The 18,262-nt window shown below is 35.9% G+C and overlaps 1 protein-coding gene across 21 annotated transcripts in view; it reads right to left on the reverse strand.

Annotated features, from left to right (window-relative positions):
* CADPS2 (calcium dependent secretion activator 2) overlaps positions 1-18,262 on the reverse strand; it is a 525,179-nt gene that overhangs the window by 117,209 nt on the left and 389,708 nt on the right. For all 21 annotated transcript variants that reach the window (XM_013050847.2, XM_045062940.1, XM_045062933.1 and 18 more), the window contains 3 exons: positions 10,046-10,147; positions 4,286-4,349; positions 530-653 (listed from right to left, as the gene is read on the reverse strand). In XM_013050847.2, the coding sequence (XP_012906301.2) occupies positions 530-653; positions 4,286-4,349; positions 10,046-10,147 (290 nt within the window). The remainder of the gene's footprint in view (positions 1-529; positions 654-4,285; positions 4,350-10,045; positions 10,148-18,262) is intronic.

Consider the following 18,262-nt stretch of genomic DNA (forward strand, 5'->3'; position numbering starts at 1 on the left):
TGGAAGGAAGAAGAAAAAATGTGCAGTCCTCTCAAGAGGTCTAATCTTTCAAGTGCATTAATATTGCAAACCATGAAAAGTTGAAGGGACTTCTATCAGTTTATTTTGGCCCTCACCATAATCAAGTTTCCTCCTTCTCTGAGAGTGTTGAAAAGAAAATAAAATTATGTAACACTATACAGTTACTGATCAGGAACTACCCATAATTTAAATGTTAGACATACTTACGGTAATATAAAAAAAATACAGCCCGTGAAAACACCTTTTGGTTCCTTGAAAACTCAAAATAAGAACAAAGGACAACTTAAGCACGAATCCTGGGTCTTTCATTCAAGCAGAGTCCCAGGAGGCATATTAAAGCAATGAATAGGAAAAAGCTCTTCAGTTCACCAGCTGAGATTTTAATGAGACATTTCCCTTTGCCACGGTACAGGTTTGCTCAGGAAAGGAAAGAACTTCTCACAGAAAATTCAGTTAATAGGCATTGTTGGTTCTCACTGCCACTTGGGCAATTGCTCAGTGCACTGACCTTCTATTTTGGCATATTCTGTGAGTCTAGTGTAATTGATCAAGGCCGCTTTCTCGAGACATTTTCTGACCACTTTTTTCACCTCTTCTGCTGGTATGGGAGTGGCGATATCTTTCATTAAAACCTAAAGCGGGGGAGAGAAAGAGACTGTGTAAAACAGATACTGCAATCAAATTACACAAACTGTCCTAGATCTGTTAGGAGGAAGGGGTCCTAGGTAATACTGGGGGAAAGTAATGAGTCGGCACTTCACAACCGGGATGTAATCCTCCCTTCTTGGCTCCTCCTGTCTAAGCCTCATTTATGCACATCAAAACCTCGCATAGGCCAAACCACCATTCAGTGTGATGACTGTCACTTTTCCTCCAGGGGCCCATGACACCATTAGAGCAGCTGTTTCAGATCAGGATTAGAGTGCTTGGGACAAGTAATAAAGTTTGTCTTGCACATCCCTAATTTAAGAGCTTTAAATCTTTTGAGCAATATATATGAAAACAGTAACAAAATTCTATGAAGAATAAGCACTGTTTTTGAAAGATATAAAAATCAAGATCTCTAAATCTCACAATTAAACTTTAATCTGTTGAGGGGGGAGAAAATCTTTTCATGAAATGAATGGAATATCAAATGTTAAAATACACAGAAACTTTCTGAAATTAAAAAACAACAGATTATTTTCTGTTGAGTTCCTAAATATATATATTTGTTTTTTTTTGTTTTTTTCCCCCCATTAGAAGTATTACTATTACCAAGGGGAAAATACAATTACATCCAGAATTTAAAACATAATATATTTAGGCACTTTTATAATTATTTACTGATAATTTTCCTCAAAACTTTCTCAGTGATAAAACTGCTTACAGTCAGTTTTGATTATACCACTAGTTAACCTCTATCTTTTCCATATAGTTAGTTAATGCAGCTTTTCTGGCTTTACTTACATTCAAATTATAAAATAGAAGGCAAAATGTGAATATAGAGAAGACAAGAATGGTAAGAATTCTTACCACTCTATTAGTCTTTTAACTTAAAGTTTCATCTAAAGATTATGAAAACATCCATTTCATGCTTTATTATTTCATTCTCTTTCAATCAACCTTGGTACGAAGGATTTTTACTCAACCATTTAAGCATCAAATTTACTCAACCATTTAAGCAATGGTGATCCTTTACATTTTAATTTTGTTAGTCAAGCTTTCTTTTTCAAAACAGCAAACCTTAGCACTTAAAAATTTGCTTGCCATCAAATTCAATTATTCTTCATAGTCTCATATTAAAAATCTTTAACACAGTTACATATATTTGGCACTTTAATTAGAAATGCACTTAGGGGCACTTGGGTGGCTCAGTGGGTTAAAGCCTCAGCTTTCTGCTCAGGTCATGATCCCCCACATCGGGCTTTCTGCTCAGCAGGGAGCCTGCTTCCCCCTCTCTCTCTGCCTGCCTCTCTGCCGAATTGTGATCTCTGTCTGTCAAATAAATAAATGAAATCTTAAAAAAAAAAAAAAAGAAATGCACCTTAGAATCTTAATAGGTAAAAAAACAAAACAAAAAAAGCCCAAAAACCCCTTCTGCTCATAGTTAAAAAAAACAACAACAAGCATTAATGTACTATTATTTTTGTTTTTAAATGTACAATCATTTTTAATGTGATCATTACTACAGTTTAAATTTAAAATTAATTTTGTCCCATATACAGAACCGGGAACTTTACTACTAGGCCTTCCCAGGGTGACACGCATTCCTTCCTTCATTCATTCAGAGACAGTGTGAGCACAAATTGGGGGGGGGCGCGGTCGGGGGAGAGAAGGATGAGGGAGAGAATCTGAAGCAGGCTCGATGCTCCAATATGGAGCCCAAAGTGGGGTTTGATCCCACAACCCTGAGATCATGCCCGGGGCCAAAATCAAGGGACAGATGCTTAACCAACGGAGTCATGCAGGCACCCGACACACTTTTAAATAATAGAAATAGCTGTTAAAATTAGAATGTATATATCTGTTACAGAGGTGAGTCCTGGGTCAAAATATTTAATTTGGAATTGGGGGGAACTGTACCCCCTTTCCTGGCAAAATACAGATTACGGGCTGCCAAAAGCAAAAAGGGAGACACAGCTTCTTTCCTGTGTCCCCTCCATTTCTTCCAAAGCATACTAAGTATGAAGGATTCACATGCAGATTTTGTTTTCCTAAGATGTCAATAAGTACTGAGATGTGAAAATGAAGAAATGGCCCTACCATTTCTCTCTCACTTCAGCAAGAGACATGATAAGTGACGATAACTGGAAAAAAGGTCACTGTTGATCTCGCCACTTGTCAGTGCGTGAGGGCATCTATGCTATTATGAGCTGATCCTTGCTGGGGGAGGAGGGAAGCTCTACCATGGAAACCAGCACACAGAAGGCTGCATTAGGTAGGATGGGATGCCATTCCCAAAGTAAAACTCTCTGTAAAGATTTCATCTTTACCTTGATACCTCAATGGATTAGATGAAATGAATACTTTCGACAAGCCTGGTTGACATGCAGTTTTATTATAAAAATTCTAATATAACAGGTAACTACTACAATCATAGTTCTATCACATGATGCATAGGAATCAAGGATGATGCAATCAATGTATACAGTCATCAGTTCTCGCCCTCATCTTGCAAGTCCTTAAATCACTGAAAAAAAGTATTTTCTTTTTGCTTTTAGAAGACGTGTTAATAAATAATGTAATATAGCTAGACTTCTTTGGCAGAAAAGTGGACAAGACCAAGTGCTTTGAAGTCAATAAATCAGAACCAGATGGGGCTCCTGGGTGGCTCAGTTGTTAAGCATCTGCCTTCAACTCAGGTCGAGATCCCTGAGTGCTGGGATCAGGCCCTACGACATTGGGCTCCCCGCTTGGCGAGGAGTCTGCTTCTCCCTCTCCCTGCTGTTTGCCCTACTTGTGCTTGCTCTCTATCACATAAATAAACATCTTAAGAAAAAAAATCAAGACCAGAATAATCAAGTCATGAGTTTTATATGATACTTAGATTTTTTTTTTAAATGTTTATAAGGAACAGGAATTGTGCACATCACTTACCTGTTAGGCTCCAACTAGCATACGAATAGTTCTACAAATAAATTAAAATGATATTTCCCTTTCAAACCTTGTCTGTTACATAAACAGGAGTGGAGAATGTACTTTCATTAATAAATTCTTTTAGCATGGATAGGAAAGCCTTGAGCTATTTATTTTTTGAGGGAAAACGAATTTCTACAATTCATGAATCCATTTAAAGTAACACAAGTTGAAATGGATTCTGAGATTGATTTCGGATGGAAGGAAGGATACGTTTGGGCATGTTAAGTGATAAACCTTTATAGGTATGAGAGATGGGAAGGTAGACAGACAAATAAGTCGGGGGAGGTGAGGGGGGTAATGAAAGACAACTGTGAAGTCTGAAAAACAGATGATTATACTTAACTGGAAAAAAAAAAGACTATTTCATGAGGGAAAGAAAGAGGTGGGGAAAAGGGTACTAACAATAGGACATCAACTCAGCCTCAGATGGCAGGGGCGGGCTTCAGGAAAGCTGCGGGGGAGGAGGAAGTAGGAGGTAGGGAGAATTGGAATGTAGTTAGGAGTAGGTGAGAAAGTGATAAGATGTGAACAGACAGCCCCACAGGACACACTCTTTGTGAGGAATGAGCCTATCTGGCTGGCTCACTAAAATACACAGCCACTGCGCGTGCAAAAGCATTTATAAAGTAGTGTTCAGACGTACCCTTTCAAGTAATGAAAGCGTAGCTTTGAGAGCACCTTCAGGTCGTCCAAAGGGAAAACAGTATCTTTAAAAACAAGAGGAGGAACAAAAACGTCAAACATTTACTATCTAAGACTGCTCAAAAATTCTATCTTCTACTATGTGGCATTATGGAAGACCAGCGAAAAGTGGTTAAACTAGCATCAGCCCATCTGGGAAAATCTTAACGGCAGAAGTTTACTTAGTTCCATGCTTTCAGTTTCTTTCAACAGTAAGGGTATCAACTGTGATGAAAACGTTCTAAAATTTTGATGATGTATGTTCAGAAAGAACAGGGTAAATTAAGAACAACAACAAAAACAAAAAAAATCTTCAAGAGTCTACTAGTAAAAAGATAATTAAAATACATTTCCTAAAACCTTCATAAGGTTTGCTGTTATTCAAGCCTTATGCTAAAAGAAAGGACCCCCCCCCCCGCCCCATTTCCTCCTGTGTTTATGTGTGGCTTGAGATGGACACACACCCCGTAGACGTAACTGCTAGTGCAAAACACGTTCCAGCTCCCTCCTTTCCTGACACCTGCCTATTAACGCCAGTAGCTAACTCTACACCCTCTCCACACAAAACACCAACTTTCCAGAGCTCAGCCACTTGCCAGTGGAGATGGTCATCCTCAGTCTTTCTAATGTCATGCATTCCTAATAGACACCAACAACCAGAGGGCAGGTCACGCCAGCGTTCTGAAATCAGGGTCAGAGGCTGGACGAGTGAGTGGGCTCCTCGGAAGTTAGCTGACACATGGTGGTAACAGATTTATTGCTCTTTACACGGGTCCCTGTTCAGGTCACTTTCCACTTAAAAAGCAGAGAATGTCAGGGCCTCTTCTTCCTGCTAGAGCTGCTCACTCTCTTGAATCAGGCTCCATAAAGCACCTCCTCCCCAACCACCACTCCTAGTCTCAAGATCAAGGGCTGCAGGAGGCTGAGCTGTCCTTGGGCTGCTGCTTGGCTCTGGACTAGAAATCTCCAAACCAGTAACTTGAAGTTTATATATTTCTATGTCCTTTGCCATTATTCAGGGGCTTGGTAAACACATCTTCTAAGATGTAACTCACAATGAAATTTTTTTTTTTTTTTCCCACAAGGCAATCTGAACAGGTTTCCCTAAAAACACACATTTTTAAAGCACATATATTTTAAATTCAATTTCTTCTATAGCAGCAAATTTTAAAGACTGATTAAAGAGGCATTTTTCACAAAGCAGTTGTTAAATCCATATTAGGACAGGGTTTTGATGTTATAGACTTTTATTAGTGTCAGATAATCGCAAAAAAATCGTCAGTCTAGTCAAATTTTTCTTCAGAAGTCTATTTCATTTGCTGTTAAAAATTTCCTTCAACTAACTCTTACGTCAATGCATTCTCTTCCTCCTCTCCTCTACCATGCACAAAAGCAACAACCAATTTATTTTTGATAGTTTTTTTTTTTCCCTGTGTAGTGTTGCATCTTGGCGCATTAGCAAATTAGCAAAGTAGCTTTCATCATCTTGTATACCATAAACCTTAATCCACGTTTAACTAAAACACAAATTGGGTTCTTCTAGTCCCCTCCCCCTGCTTAAATCTTTTCAGTGTATTTGCATAATCCACCCATTGTCTTTCCTATTGTTTATTTCCATTAACCTGTGGGTGACACATTTTATGAATGGAATGTTACTGATCCCCAGATTACATTTAGCATTTCAGGGCTCTGAGGTCCCACTGGGTATGTTCTGAATTAGCATTAGCTGCTCATGATGTGTAAATAATTCAACACATTTACAGAGTACAAGTAATCCTGAATCAATAAAGTACAGAAAATAACTACACAGAAGCCTAATTAATCTTTACAAAACGAGTTTTAAAAGAAAGGAATAGTTTTGTTCTGCTTTCAGGATAAATATTTTAGGTTGTTACCACTTTGACAGCTCTGCAATAACAAAGCAAAGTGGAAAATACTCCACCACCAAATAAAATTCAACCAATCTTAATATCTAATCTGAATAAATTAAATCGTCTTGATTCCCATTAGTAAGTTGATTACAGATAGATGAGCCTGCATAGACGTGTCTCACAATTAAACTTTTTTCCTTTATCATTTTAATATACAGTATTTTTAATCAAAATTATATATGCACAAGTCTGAAAGGAAACTTCTTCTAAAGCTTTATTATGAAAAACAGAAGTTCTTTATGTCAAGTCCACCCCACTCCCCAAGTAATTTCTCCAGAAAAACAAAAGTCTTTTACTTTAAGCTCTTTCTTTCTGTATTTAAACATTATATTCCTAACCTACATGCTACTATTTCTAATTCTCGATTTTTCAGTTTTATATATCCTTCTACTAACTTCCCACCATAGAAGTTAGACTCAGAGGTATAAATGACATATAACTGCACATATTTAAAATACGTAATTGATAAGTTTTGACATAGGTATATACCTGTGGAACCATCACCACAATCAGTTTAATATACATATTCATGACAGCCAAATGTTTCCTCCCCATCCCATGAGCCCAAGCAAGCATGGATTTACTTTGTATTTGGATTGTTTGTATTTCCTATAATTTTATGGAAGAGGGATATTATAGCACATATTTCTTTGAGTCTGATTTATCTCAGTATATTTTGATAGTCATTCATGCTATCAACCATTCATTCCTTTTTATTGCTCAGAAGTATGGGAATACACTGCTTATCTTTTCCTTGTTGATGGCCGTCTGGCTTGTTTTCATATTCTGGCTCTGATGAATAATGCTGGTACTAACGTTCATAATAAGAGTCTTTGCGTGGACATGTGCTTGCATTTCTCTTGGAGAATACCTACAAGTGGAATGGCTGGGTCATATGTTCGGTGTTTGAATTTTTAAAAACCTGTGAACTGCCTTATACAGTGGGTTGTACACTTCTATACTGCTATCAAGAGTATATGTAGAGTTCCAGCTTCACATCCATGCCAACACTTACTGGAAGGTAATTATTTTTCTAATTTTAGTTATACTAATAATGTAGTAGTACTGCATTGTGTTTTAGTTCATATTTCCCTAAAGAATAAGAATGTTGAGCACCTTTTCATATGTCTTGTTATCATGTGTCTTTGGTGAAATATCTGAAACAATTTTTTATTGGGTTCTTTTATTTCTTACTAATTTTTAAGAGATACTTAAATATTCCGGATAGAAGTTTTTTGGGGGGTATCTAGTGTGCAAATACTTTTTCCCATTCTGAGATGTGTCTCTTTATTCCCACATCAATGTCTTTAGAAGATCAAATGTACTTAATATTGATAAAGTTCAAGGTAACATTGTTCCATTTATGAATCATGATTTTGGTGTTTTGAAGAATCTTTGCTTAGTCAAAGAGCAAAGAGATTTTCTGTTTCCTAGATCTATCCATTTTGAGTTAACTTTTTTATCAGGTATGAGGTATGGGTCCAGGTCAGTATTTTGCATTTGGCTATTTAATAGTTCTAGCACCATTTATCGAAAAAAAGTGTACTTTGCAAACTATCTTTGTCTATCTTTGAAAATCAATTGACCGTGTATGTGTGAGTCAGTTTCTGAACTGTCCACACCACACAACCTTGATTACTGATTTTTGAGCAGATATCCTTGCCTTGCTCTTGATCTTAGGTGAAAAGCATTCAATCTTTCACTGTTAAATATGAAGTTGCAGGTTTTCCACAGATGCCCTTAACAGGTTGAACATACATTTGGTAAGAATTCTTTTAATACTATTGTTTGCTAATTCTATCTTCTGTGTCACTTCCACTATTGGCTATTTTCAAATCTCTTCATTGGTCATATTTTACCATTTCTTTGTATGCCTAGAAATTTCTGACTGGATGCTAGGCATTATTATTTTACATTATTGGTGACTCAGTACTTTTGTATTCCTTTATTCTTGAGCTTTGCTCTGGAATGCAGTTAAATTACTTAAAACAGTTTGATTTATTTGAAACTTGATTTTAATCCTCATTAGGAAAGACAAAAACAGGGTTAATTTTTTTCTGTTACTGAGGCAAAAATTCTCTTGAGTATTTGACCCTCTGTCCATGACTTAGGAGCTTTCCACCCTGGGTGGTAGAAACTGGTACTCCTCTTAGCTCTGGATTATCTCCTGTAATCCTACAACAGAGTGAAAGGATTATTTGTCTGACTTTAGTTTCCATATATACATGCTTAAATCAATACTGAGTTGAATACTCCAGGGGGACCCTCAGCAAATATCTGCAGGTATCGCCTCTCTTTTCTTTAGATGTTTGACCTGCAAACTCTGGCTGCCTTCCCTGGACACCCATCTCTGTCTTGTCAAGGCGGCGGTCCACTAGGATTCTCCTCCCTGGCCATGGCCCAGAAGCACTCTCGTGGTGCCAAGCAGAGACAATGAAAGGGCTTAGTCATTTATTTTTCATCTCTCAAGAATCACTTTTATTCACTGTCTTATGTTTAATGTGCTTTAAGAGCATTTTTCCACATTTTAAAAAAATTAAGAAGTTTATTTGTTTCAGATGGGAGGGTAAATATAACCCTGTTACTCTACCTTAGACATATGTAGCTTTTTTTTTTTTTTTCCTTTTTTGGACTACTTTCCCCCATCCTAAATGTAATTCCTATCCTTCCTATCTTTCTAACAGAGTTATGCCATTTTGGGATGTTAAATTCAGTATTTATATTATGTAAATGTCCTAGATAAGTGAGATACAGTATATACTATGATTTATGTGCCATTATTTTGTTTATAATTAATACTTGTCTTTGTTTTTAATATCCTCTTTTTATATATATGTAATCTAATGTAACTAATATAATTAATAGAACTCCAAACTCAATTCCAGGTGAGTAAATCCTCTCTCAACATACTAAAACAGCTTAGTATTTTGTCAATTTGATTTACTTGAAGAATTTTTCTGATCTGCTCTCATCAGAACTGGTTGCTTTCTAAGCTCAATCACCACTTGGGGTTTCTATTAACTATCACTATGAAGACTCCCTCCTCTTTAACACTGATTTTCTGTTCAGGGATCTTAACTACCCCTCTTTCTTTGTTTCCCTTATCTTGAATTGTATTCTCCAGAAATATTTCTGTTTTTAACCATTAGGTTCTATTGAGCTACCTGTAATCAGGGGAAAAATACCAAGATTTTGTTCTTTCATTCTGTATATGGTTTTTAATATCAATGGTTAATTTTTTTTTTTTTTAATTTTGAGCAAGGAAATGTGCCAGGCAACATGGCCCTTGTTCTCATATAAATAATGTAAATTAAATTACTAATGACTTAAGAAATGGACATTATAACTATGTGATAAGTTACTAGTGATGAGTACAGATGATAAATGCTGAAAGACATCAGGTTTTCTAGTCTTTGCTAGAATGATCGAAAAACAGCTCTACTATGAAGATAGGACACAAGAAGCTCCTTGCCTGGTGACTCGGAGAGAGGAAGGACTACTCACCAGAGCTGGAAGAGGCTCCTCAAGGATGAGAAATGCACGAGCAAGTGAGAGAAGCATTCCACAAATTGAAGGGGTAAGGGACCTACCTTAATGAATGGTGGAAACTGAATGGCAGGCTTAGAAAGAGACCATAAACTGAGGAATATGGATCTTACCTGACAGGCGATGGAGAGGAAGATACTGATAGTTCTTGAGTAGCCACAGAAAGACATAATAAACCTCTATAGGGAACTGGAGTGTTGAGTGAAGAAAGCAAATACTGAATATTAATGAAAAGAGTATAATACCTGAAATGGCTTATCTGGTTTTCTAAAAGGGAAGAGAGTCTTTCTTTTATCTCCTCAAATCTCTCTTTTTCTTCCACTGAAACAGTTCCAATTCCATCAGGCCTGGAAAACAAAAATCAGAATCAATAATTTATACTGATAGAATGTTTGCTTTCATATATTTTATATCTTTATATATCTTTATTTATATATATTTATATATTCATTTATCTTTATATCTCTATTTCTCTGCAGAATAATTAAGGAAAATGCATATTGGTCCACAGAAATCATATTACTTGCCCCTATAATGGAAATTTATTTAAAGGGGGTATTTGTAGCCATTTGCTTCATATTTTGACCTGGAACAAATGGAATGAAATTATTCTGTTTTAGACAGCTTTCAAGGTAAAGGATTACCATAAATATTTTCCAGATCTACTGAAAACAATGACTAGTCCTTGAGAATGGTAGTGAAAAGTATTTTATGTGGTACCAAACATTTGACAAATTGAATAAATATTCCATGGATGAAAATATTATAAAAGCATACTGAATGCAAACTAAAATGTTTTAACTACTTTTCTTCCAAATAAAAATTAAGCTAATGTGAGGCAAGAGATTTCATTCTAAGTGTAAAAAACACAGAAAATTTGAATGCATTTGGTGACTTATTGCATTATTTTTTCACTTAAATGTGTGGGTTTATAATTCAAAACAAATAGCTGAATAAAAGCTTATAGAGAACACAGATTAGCTACATTTCTGGAGCTTGTGCTCAGCCAAATATCCCTGTGCAATCAAGGCAAGTTTTACAAGGACTTTTAGAGGTAGTAATGAAGACTGAACAGAAATCTTCTCTTACTAAGGTCAGGATTAAAAGAATAAAATATTTCTAATAATGGATTTAGAATTTATTCTGTATCAGTGTAAGTACCAGGTTGTATAACAGTCATCAACAATTTTTAACAACAATTTTTAACACGTGAACTATAACTTTGTTAATGCAATGAGAAAGACCTATTAATCTCATATTCCAAAAGTGTCTATTTCAATGAATCTTTTGCAGTTGATAATTAATACCAATCACTTCTTCCTCTATTAACTTATTTTTCTAAAGATTGCATTTTAGTTCCCAAAGACATATATTATAATTTAACTAATTTTTAATATTATGGGTAAAATAGGTAGAAATGATTATGAAAAATAAAGAAAAATGAATGCTTGGTATAACTTTCCTTGGAAGATTTTTATTTGGTGCTCCTGCTCTTTTTTTCATCTATATATAAACATGTATGTGTGTGCATGTGTATCTTTGATGCTTGCACCTAGTCAATTAGGATAAAAGCAATTAATTTTAAAGTTATATCTGAATCATAATGACATAAAGACCTTTTATACATCTCAAATCATCATTTCAGTCTGAAAATTTTTTTGCCATTATAGAGAACACAATGTTATTTCAGATACTCATATGCTGCTGGAATTTATGCTTTGAAAATCTTACAATTATACTCTATTCCTAAATAGGGAAACATCAATTATTTTATTTCATAGTCAGAATAATACATCCTACCAGAATGTATTTTCAATGTGAACCGCAGCAAAACTAATGGCAAATACTGGTCTTTCAGATACTTTAGGAAGGAGAAAAGAAAATCTGATCTATAAATTACAAAATAATGAACTCTGAGCTAACCCCCATAATTGATAAAAATTTATATTACAATAATTTATAATATAATGCATTTTATCACATATTACTTCAGAGTCAATTCCCACTGAGCAAATGATAGCACAAAACCAAGACTATAATTTAAGTATAATAATGATCACAAAACTTCAAGTGGAGAGTTCTATATACATCATTAACTTGGGAATTTGAGCATTCAGATGCAAACTATGACTACATTATGTTATCATATAGGTAGCATAAAAACTCACCACTAAGTTGTGGGTGGGTATTTTACTCTATACATCTATGCAAACTTGATGAAAAAGAGCAAGGAACTTCTATTTATTATTCTGATGACTGATACGGTTCTGTGGCTTTGCTCTCTGACAGACACCACGTGGTTATATTAGAGTGAATTTTACTGTTTGCTTCAACGGTCAAAGGAGATTGTGATTCACAGAGATTCAGCAAGTCATCCTGTCATATTAAACTTCACTGGGGCCCTCGCCTTCCCGACACAACAGAGCCAGGGGTTCAGGTGATGAAAGCGAGAAAGGTAAGTCAGAGGAACATCATTTGTGTCAACTTTCACTAAGACAAAGACTGTTGTATACAGTGAAAAGCCATCATTTTACTGAGTTTATTATTAAATTAGGTATACATCTGACAAGTTAAATACAATAGTTCGTATTTTGGACCAGTCCTTATTTACATGTCTTTTAGTGCCTACACCAGACTATGTACTGAATATTAGGTATATGAAGTGGATATCTAAACCTAAGTGATTGGGAATAAATAACAGCTTTGATGCAGTCATGCCTAAAAGTAACAGCTCCTTCTAATATTATTTTTCCCGGGGTGCATGGGTGGCTCAGTTGTTCATCAGCTCAGGTCATAATCCTGGGGTCCTGGGATCCAGCCCCGCATCAGGCTCCCTCCTCAGCAGGGAGTCTGCTTCTCCCTCTCCCTCTGCTCCTACCTTTGTGCCTGGCTCGGCCAAATAAATAAAATCTTTTAAAAATATTAGAATTATTCTTCCCAATAAATGCAAATATGTCCTGTGTCATCAATATCTTATCATAACCATTTATTAAAATTTACATAACAATGATCAGTAACAAAGTTCTAAATATGCTCCTGGTACTGTGCTGTTTTATATGCATAACACAGCATGCTCACAGCAAACCATTTTCCAGCATCCAAGAAAGGAAGCTGCTGAAGCTCAGAGAGGTTAGGTAACTTCCTCAAAGATGCACAGAGAGGTTAGGTAACTTCCCCAAACAACAGCCAGAGCCTAGACTTGAACCTACGTCTCTTGCATTCCAAATCTAGGGCTCTTAGAGCCCATGTTTTATTCTCTTTCCCCAACACTTTCAGAGAAAGTAATAAAGAGGGGGAAAAAAACCCCACCTCTATTAAAAAATGTGAACTGAATCTGACAAGCAATGTGTAATATTTTAAATATACTTATATCAGACATTTTCCATATTACTTATATAAGGCAGAGGGCTTAAATAGCTATAAAATTTAAGATAAATGACATTGAATAAGTAATTCTTTTTTTTTAAAAAAATATTTTCTTTATTTATTTGAGAGAGAGAGAGCACAAGTAGGCAGAGCATCAAGTAGAAATTGAGGGAGAGGCAGGCTACCTGCTGAGCAAGGAGTGCAATGTGGGGCTCAATCCCAGGACCCTGGGATCATGACCTGAGCCAAAGACAGAATCTTAACTGACTGAGCCACCCAGGCACCACTGAATCAGTAATTCTATTAAAAACAAAACAAAACTCAACAAAGTCAGTCCTTAAAATTTGTACTTGCAGAAAGTAGCTTTAAGAGAAACTTAAACTATTCATATTTTATGAACATCCATCTCGTAGACCCAGGGTAACAGAGATTTAAAATAATAGCTTTATAAACTCAGCTTATAAATTAATTTCTGTTACCTGTACCCTTCAAAATATCCCAAGTATGGTTACCGCCTCCTTAGTCTCCTTCTTCTAGTCTTTTCTGAGTCAGAGTATCAGCAACACACTACAGTGAGCTTATTCCAAGCCTAAGCCATACCTCGTAATTCTAAAACTCATTCCAAAACTGAACATTCTTGGAACTATCTGCAAGACCTTGTAGGACCTCCTCCTTACCCCATACACACCCTGATCTTCTCTACCCCTCATAGGTTCCTTCACTCTAGCCACTCTGGCCTCCTAGCTTTTCCTTAAACACAGGACACATCCTCTGCCTCAGGGCCTTTGCACATGCTGCTCCCACTGCCTGGGATGGAATTTTCTGAGGCACACAGAGTTTTCTCACTACCTTCTCATCTCTACCCACATGACTCAGGATTAGTGAGGTTATCTCTAACCACCTGCTGTAAAGATGTAATCTCCCATTCCCACAGGTCTCTTCTCCTTTAACATGCTTTGTGGCTGGTTATTGTACATAATGTGTCATCACCCCACATGTGTAGATCTGTTTATTGTTTGCCTCCTTTGTGCTGCACCCCTGGTACCCAAACAGTAGCTGGCAGATTGATGCTAAATGGCAATTAAATGCTAAAGATGTGAATAAATGATACACCAAATATAAAAATACCAGCTATAGCAGATAGTAAAAACTCATGAATGAGTAGTATCACAAATATTATTGCTTATTAGTATTAATAGGGCATAAATTAATTGGAATGTTTTAAATCATATAACAGTAGGTAAAACAGGAAATTTTTTGAAAAGCAAACGGTACAGGAATTATAGTTAAGTAGTCTGGGTAAAAAGATCTCTGACAAAAGTTAGCTGTTTTTATATTTAACAGTAAATTTTTAGTATTTACCTGCTATTTTAATTATTAGTGAAATCATTTGCTTTAAATATCAAGGATAGAATTTTTCCCCTGAGATAATAAAAGTAAAATAACGAATGCCTCTTTGATACTGATAAAAAGACAATATTAAAATATGGTTATTGGCAGCACCTGGGTGGCTCAGTGGGTTAAAGCCTCTGACTTCGGCTCAGGTCATGATCTCAGGGTCCTGGGATCAAGCCCCACATTAGGCTCTCTGCTCAGCGGGGAGCCTGCTTCCCCTTCTCTCTCTGCCTGCCTCTCTGCCTACTTGTGATCTCTGTCAAATAAATAAATAAAATCTTTAAAAAACATATGGTTATTGAAAATTCTAAGGTAAGAGACCAATTTTCTGATTTAATGTTAATTGGAGCTTAATTCTAAGACTGATAAATAGCAAAGTTGTTCTGATGCAAAAAAGGGCATTTTCATGTACTGAGATTTAAATTTTTCATTTTTTTTCTGGGGCCTGTAGTTATTTAAAATCACAGGATTTTAGTAGGAAGTTTTCCATGAAAGTTTAAGAGCAAATTGTAAAATACAGTTTAAAGGTAGATGCATTCTTTTAATTATAGATAAAAACAAGTAATGATATAAAACTTCCTTCTGGTGTTACATAATGAGCAAAGGGACAGCAAATATATTTAGGCCTACATTAATTATACTTGATTCTTAAAAAAATGAATTTGGACCCAGTGGAAATTCTGCCACTGATGCTTACCAACCGTCTCTTCTATCTGCCTACGGGTCTCAATCTGCTTCTAGAGAAAGCATCACACATAGGCACACATAGGCGCGCGCGCGCACACACACACACACACACACACACACACACACACAAAACCTTCTTCTGAAAGGCAGATTTGTCCAAAAATAGTTCTTATACATATTAGGGCCTATACATATTAATCTCACGATGGATTTTTGAACTTGTGTTATTCATCAATCTGGCAGAGTAGGCGTTTAAAAACAAACAGAATCCATTCTGTATACTGGACATCTTGTCATCACTATCAACTCTTTCTGTAAACAGTACAATATAAGCTTTAAATTGAGAAGGCTCTTCTTGAAAGACTACTCAGGAACAAGAGAGAGAAACTGTATCTTCTTCTCCATCTTCTACCTCTCACGGCTTTTGAGGTGTTTCTGATAAGAAATTAGTTTCTATGAAGGGAACAATCATTTTTCGAGAAAGATCTAAGAGGAAAAGAGTGTGAAACTGGGTTGCAGAGTCGGGCAGAAGAGTAAACATCAATGGCAGAATCTGCTTAAATATTTAAATATGGACGAACCCCATAGCTCTACTTCTCTTGAACAGTTTACAGTTCACACATTTTATGGTCTTTTTTTTCTAGTATAATATAACCTTTCAGAAGCCCACAAAGAACAAATTTTAATATCCATTTCATCCGGCTGCCAACAGGTTTTAAAAAACAATTCTCCTGAAACATCCTCCAAAAAAAGCCCAAGGATGTTTTCTGAACATTACAAGACCTTGCTGGAGGTCCATAATGGAAGCAAGGCATATATTAAGGAGCTTGAGAAGTCTGATAGTAAAGAAATCTGCTTAACATCACTTCTCAAAATTATTTAATCATGGGATCTCCCCAATTTCCACTTAAAAAGCATCATTTTGTGCTGACAAGCCATCTATTTTATTACTTAATGAAAACTGTACCATATTCTGTGATTATTTTCTCAATCATTTTATCAGCTAGACACACCTCTAGATACTTGAGGGATATAAAAGTGTCCTTGGTTTTATAATCTCTAGGAGCCTGTGTGTTGCCTGGAACAGAGTGCTCAGGAAGCCTGTGGGTGGAATAATACCCCAGGAGTGAACACTGTATAGAAAAGTCTGGTAAACTGATGAGTTTGATTTCCTTCACCACTCCATAGACCCCCTGACTCCCCAGTGCATCAGGTGTGACCCCCTGTCCTGACACTTTGGAGGCTTGCAATAAAAGCTATTTTACAAGCAGAGACAGGGCAGAGGACCAAGTTCATGGTCCTTTGAGTTTCTTAGAGGCTTCTTTTCATGTGCCCTCTCCCAGGAGGAATATAGAACATCTTAGCTTCCTCTAGACAAAGTGAGAAGGGGACAGACACATAGGGAGTAGCATTTCTGAACTGTCAATTCTGCCCACAGCGCAGCAGGTAAAGTCACTTTGCACTTCGTGTCTTTCCCACCAGTACCCATTTGTGAACAGAATAACAAGGAGAGAAAGACACAGCATAAGAATAAGAAATTATGGGAAGAGGAAGCAGAAACAACAGCCTCATATTTCTGTTCCCTAACCTAGAACACTTCTTACTGTTCCAAACAAAATGGTACTTCATTTGGATGGTCATGTATTGGTCACAAAATCAGTGTCCTTTCATTTTCCTTGAGATTTTACTTATCCAGAAGAAGTTAATTTGACCCATATAGTTATTGAGCTAGAAACAGCATTTTCTTTGAGAAAATATTTTGCAAATAAAATTTAAAATTCCTGTTTTGTTTCTAAGCACTCCTTCCTCCTAATTCTTCTATGTGTTTCCTACTATAGTCTATTTTCTTTGGTGGTTGTAAAAAAGAAAAAAGATACTTCTTTAAAAAAATGCAGTAATTGGACTTTTTGAAGATATGAGATCTTGTGACTCAGTTTTTGTGTTAAGTTGCTGACGAAACACAGGTCATGGACAGTAATCAAGGTGTTTGATAACTGGCTTTTCCTGGAATCAGACTAAATTCACTACCACACATCATTCTAGAATTCAAGAGAAATAGAACATCGAGGTGATTTTTAGATAAAAATAAAGAGTATTAAGATTGGTAATACTTCTCTGATAGGTCATCTTCACCCCATACCTAATATTATTTTTAATAAACCAGCTTTTAGTTCATGTCTTTGTGTTTTTCTGAATTGCTCTCCTAAATTACATATATATAGACCTTTAACTAAAAATCTCTTTAAATGTCCCAATCATAATAGGTAATATTCTTTTGTAAATATAATTCCACTTTTCATTCTACAAAATCTAATCATGTTTTAACTGATTTTCAATTTGATTCTTTTAATTTTTTTTATCCTTTTAATGAAGTATCAACATCTCACATTATTCAAATATCCTAATATATGCTCTTTAATGGAAGCATACTTCATTTTGTCATGTACCAGAATTTATTAATCCAATATTCCATTAGAATTTAGACTTTTCCCCTCTATTTCTTCCTACCATATATATACATATATATATGTATACATAATATACTTATCTTCTTACAGATATATAATCTTACACTATAATTTTCTATAATTTTTTTAAGCCATCTCTTACTGTTTCATTGGAGTAAATTCCTTTTTTTTTTTTTCAAAGGATTTTATTTATTTGTCTTACAGAGAGAAAGAGAATAAGAATGAGCAGGGGGAACAGCCCAATGTGGGGCTCGATCCTAGGACCCTGGGATCATGACTGAGCTGAAGGCAGGTGCTTAACTGACTGAGCCTCCCCAAGTCTCCTCTTGGGGTAAATACCTAAAAGTATATTGTTAGTTTAAGTGGTGCTGTGGACTAAACTGTGTGCACCCTGAATGAAAATTCATACATTAAAGTCCTATCCCCCAATGTTACTGTATTTGGAGATGAGACATTTATGAGGGAATTAAGGTTCAAAGAAGTCAGTCATTAAGTATGGGGCATGAATCTGATAGGATCGGTGGCCTTATGACACAAGGATAAGGC

Source organism: Mustela putorius, unplaced genomic scaffold (assembly GCF_011764305.1).
Source record: "Mustela putorius furo isolate JIRA1106 unplaced genomic scaffold, ASM1176430v1.1 tig00003845_pilon_pilon_pilon, whole genome shotgun sequence".
Lineage (NCBI taxonomy): Eukaryota > Metazoa > Chordata > Mammalia > Carnivora > Mustelidae > Mustela > Mustela putorius.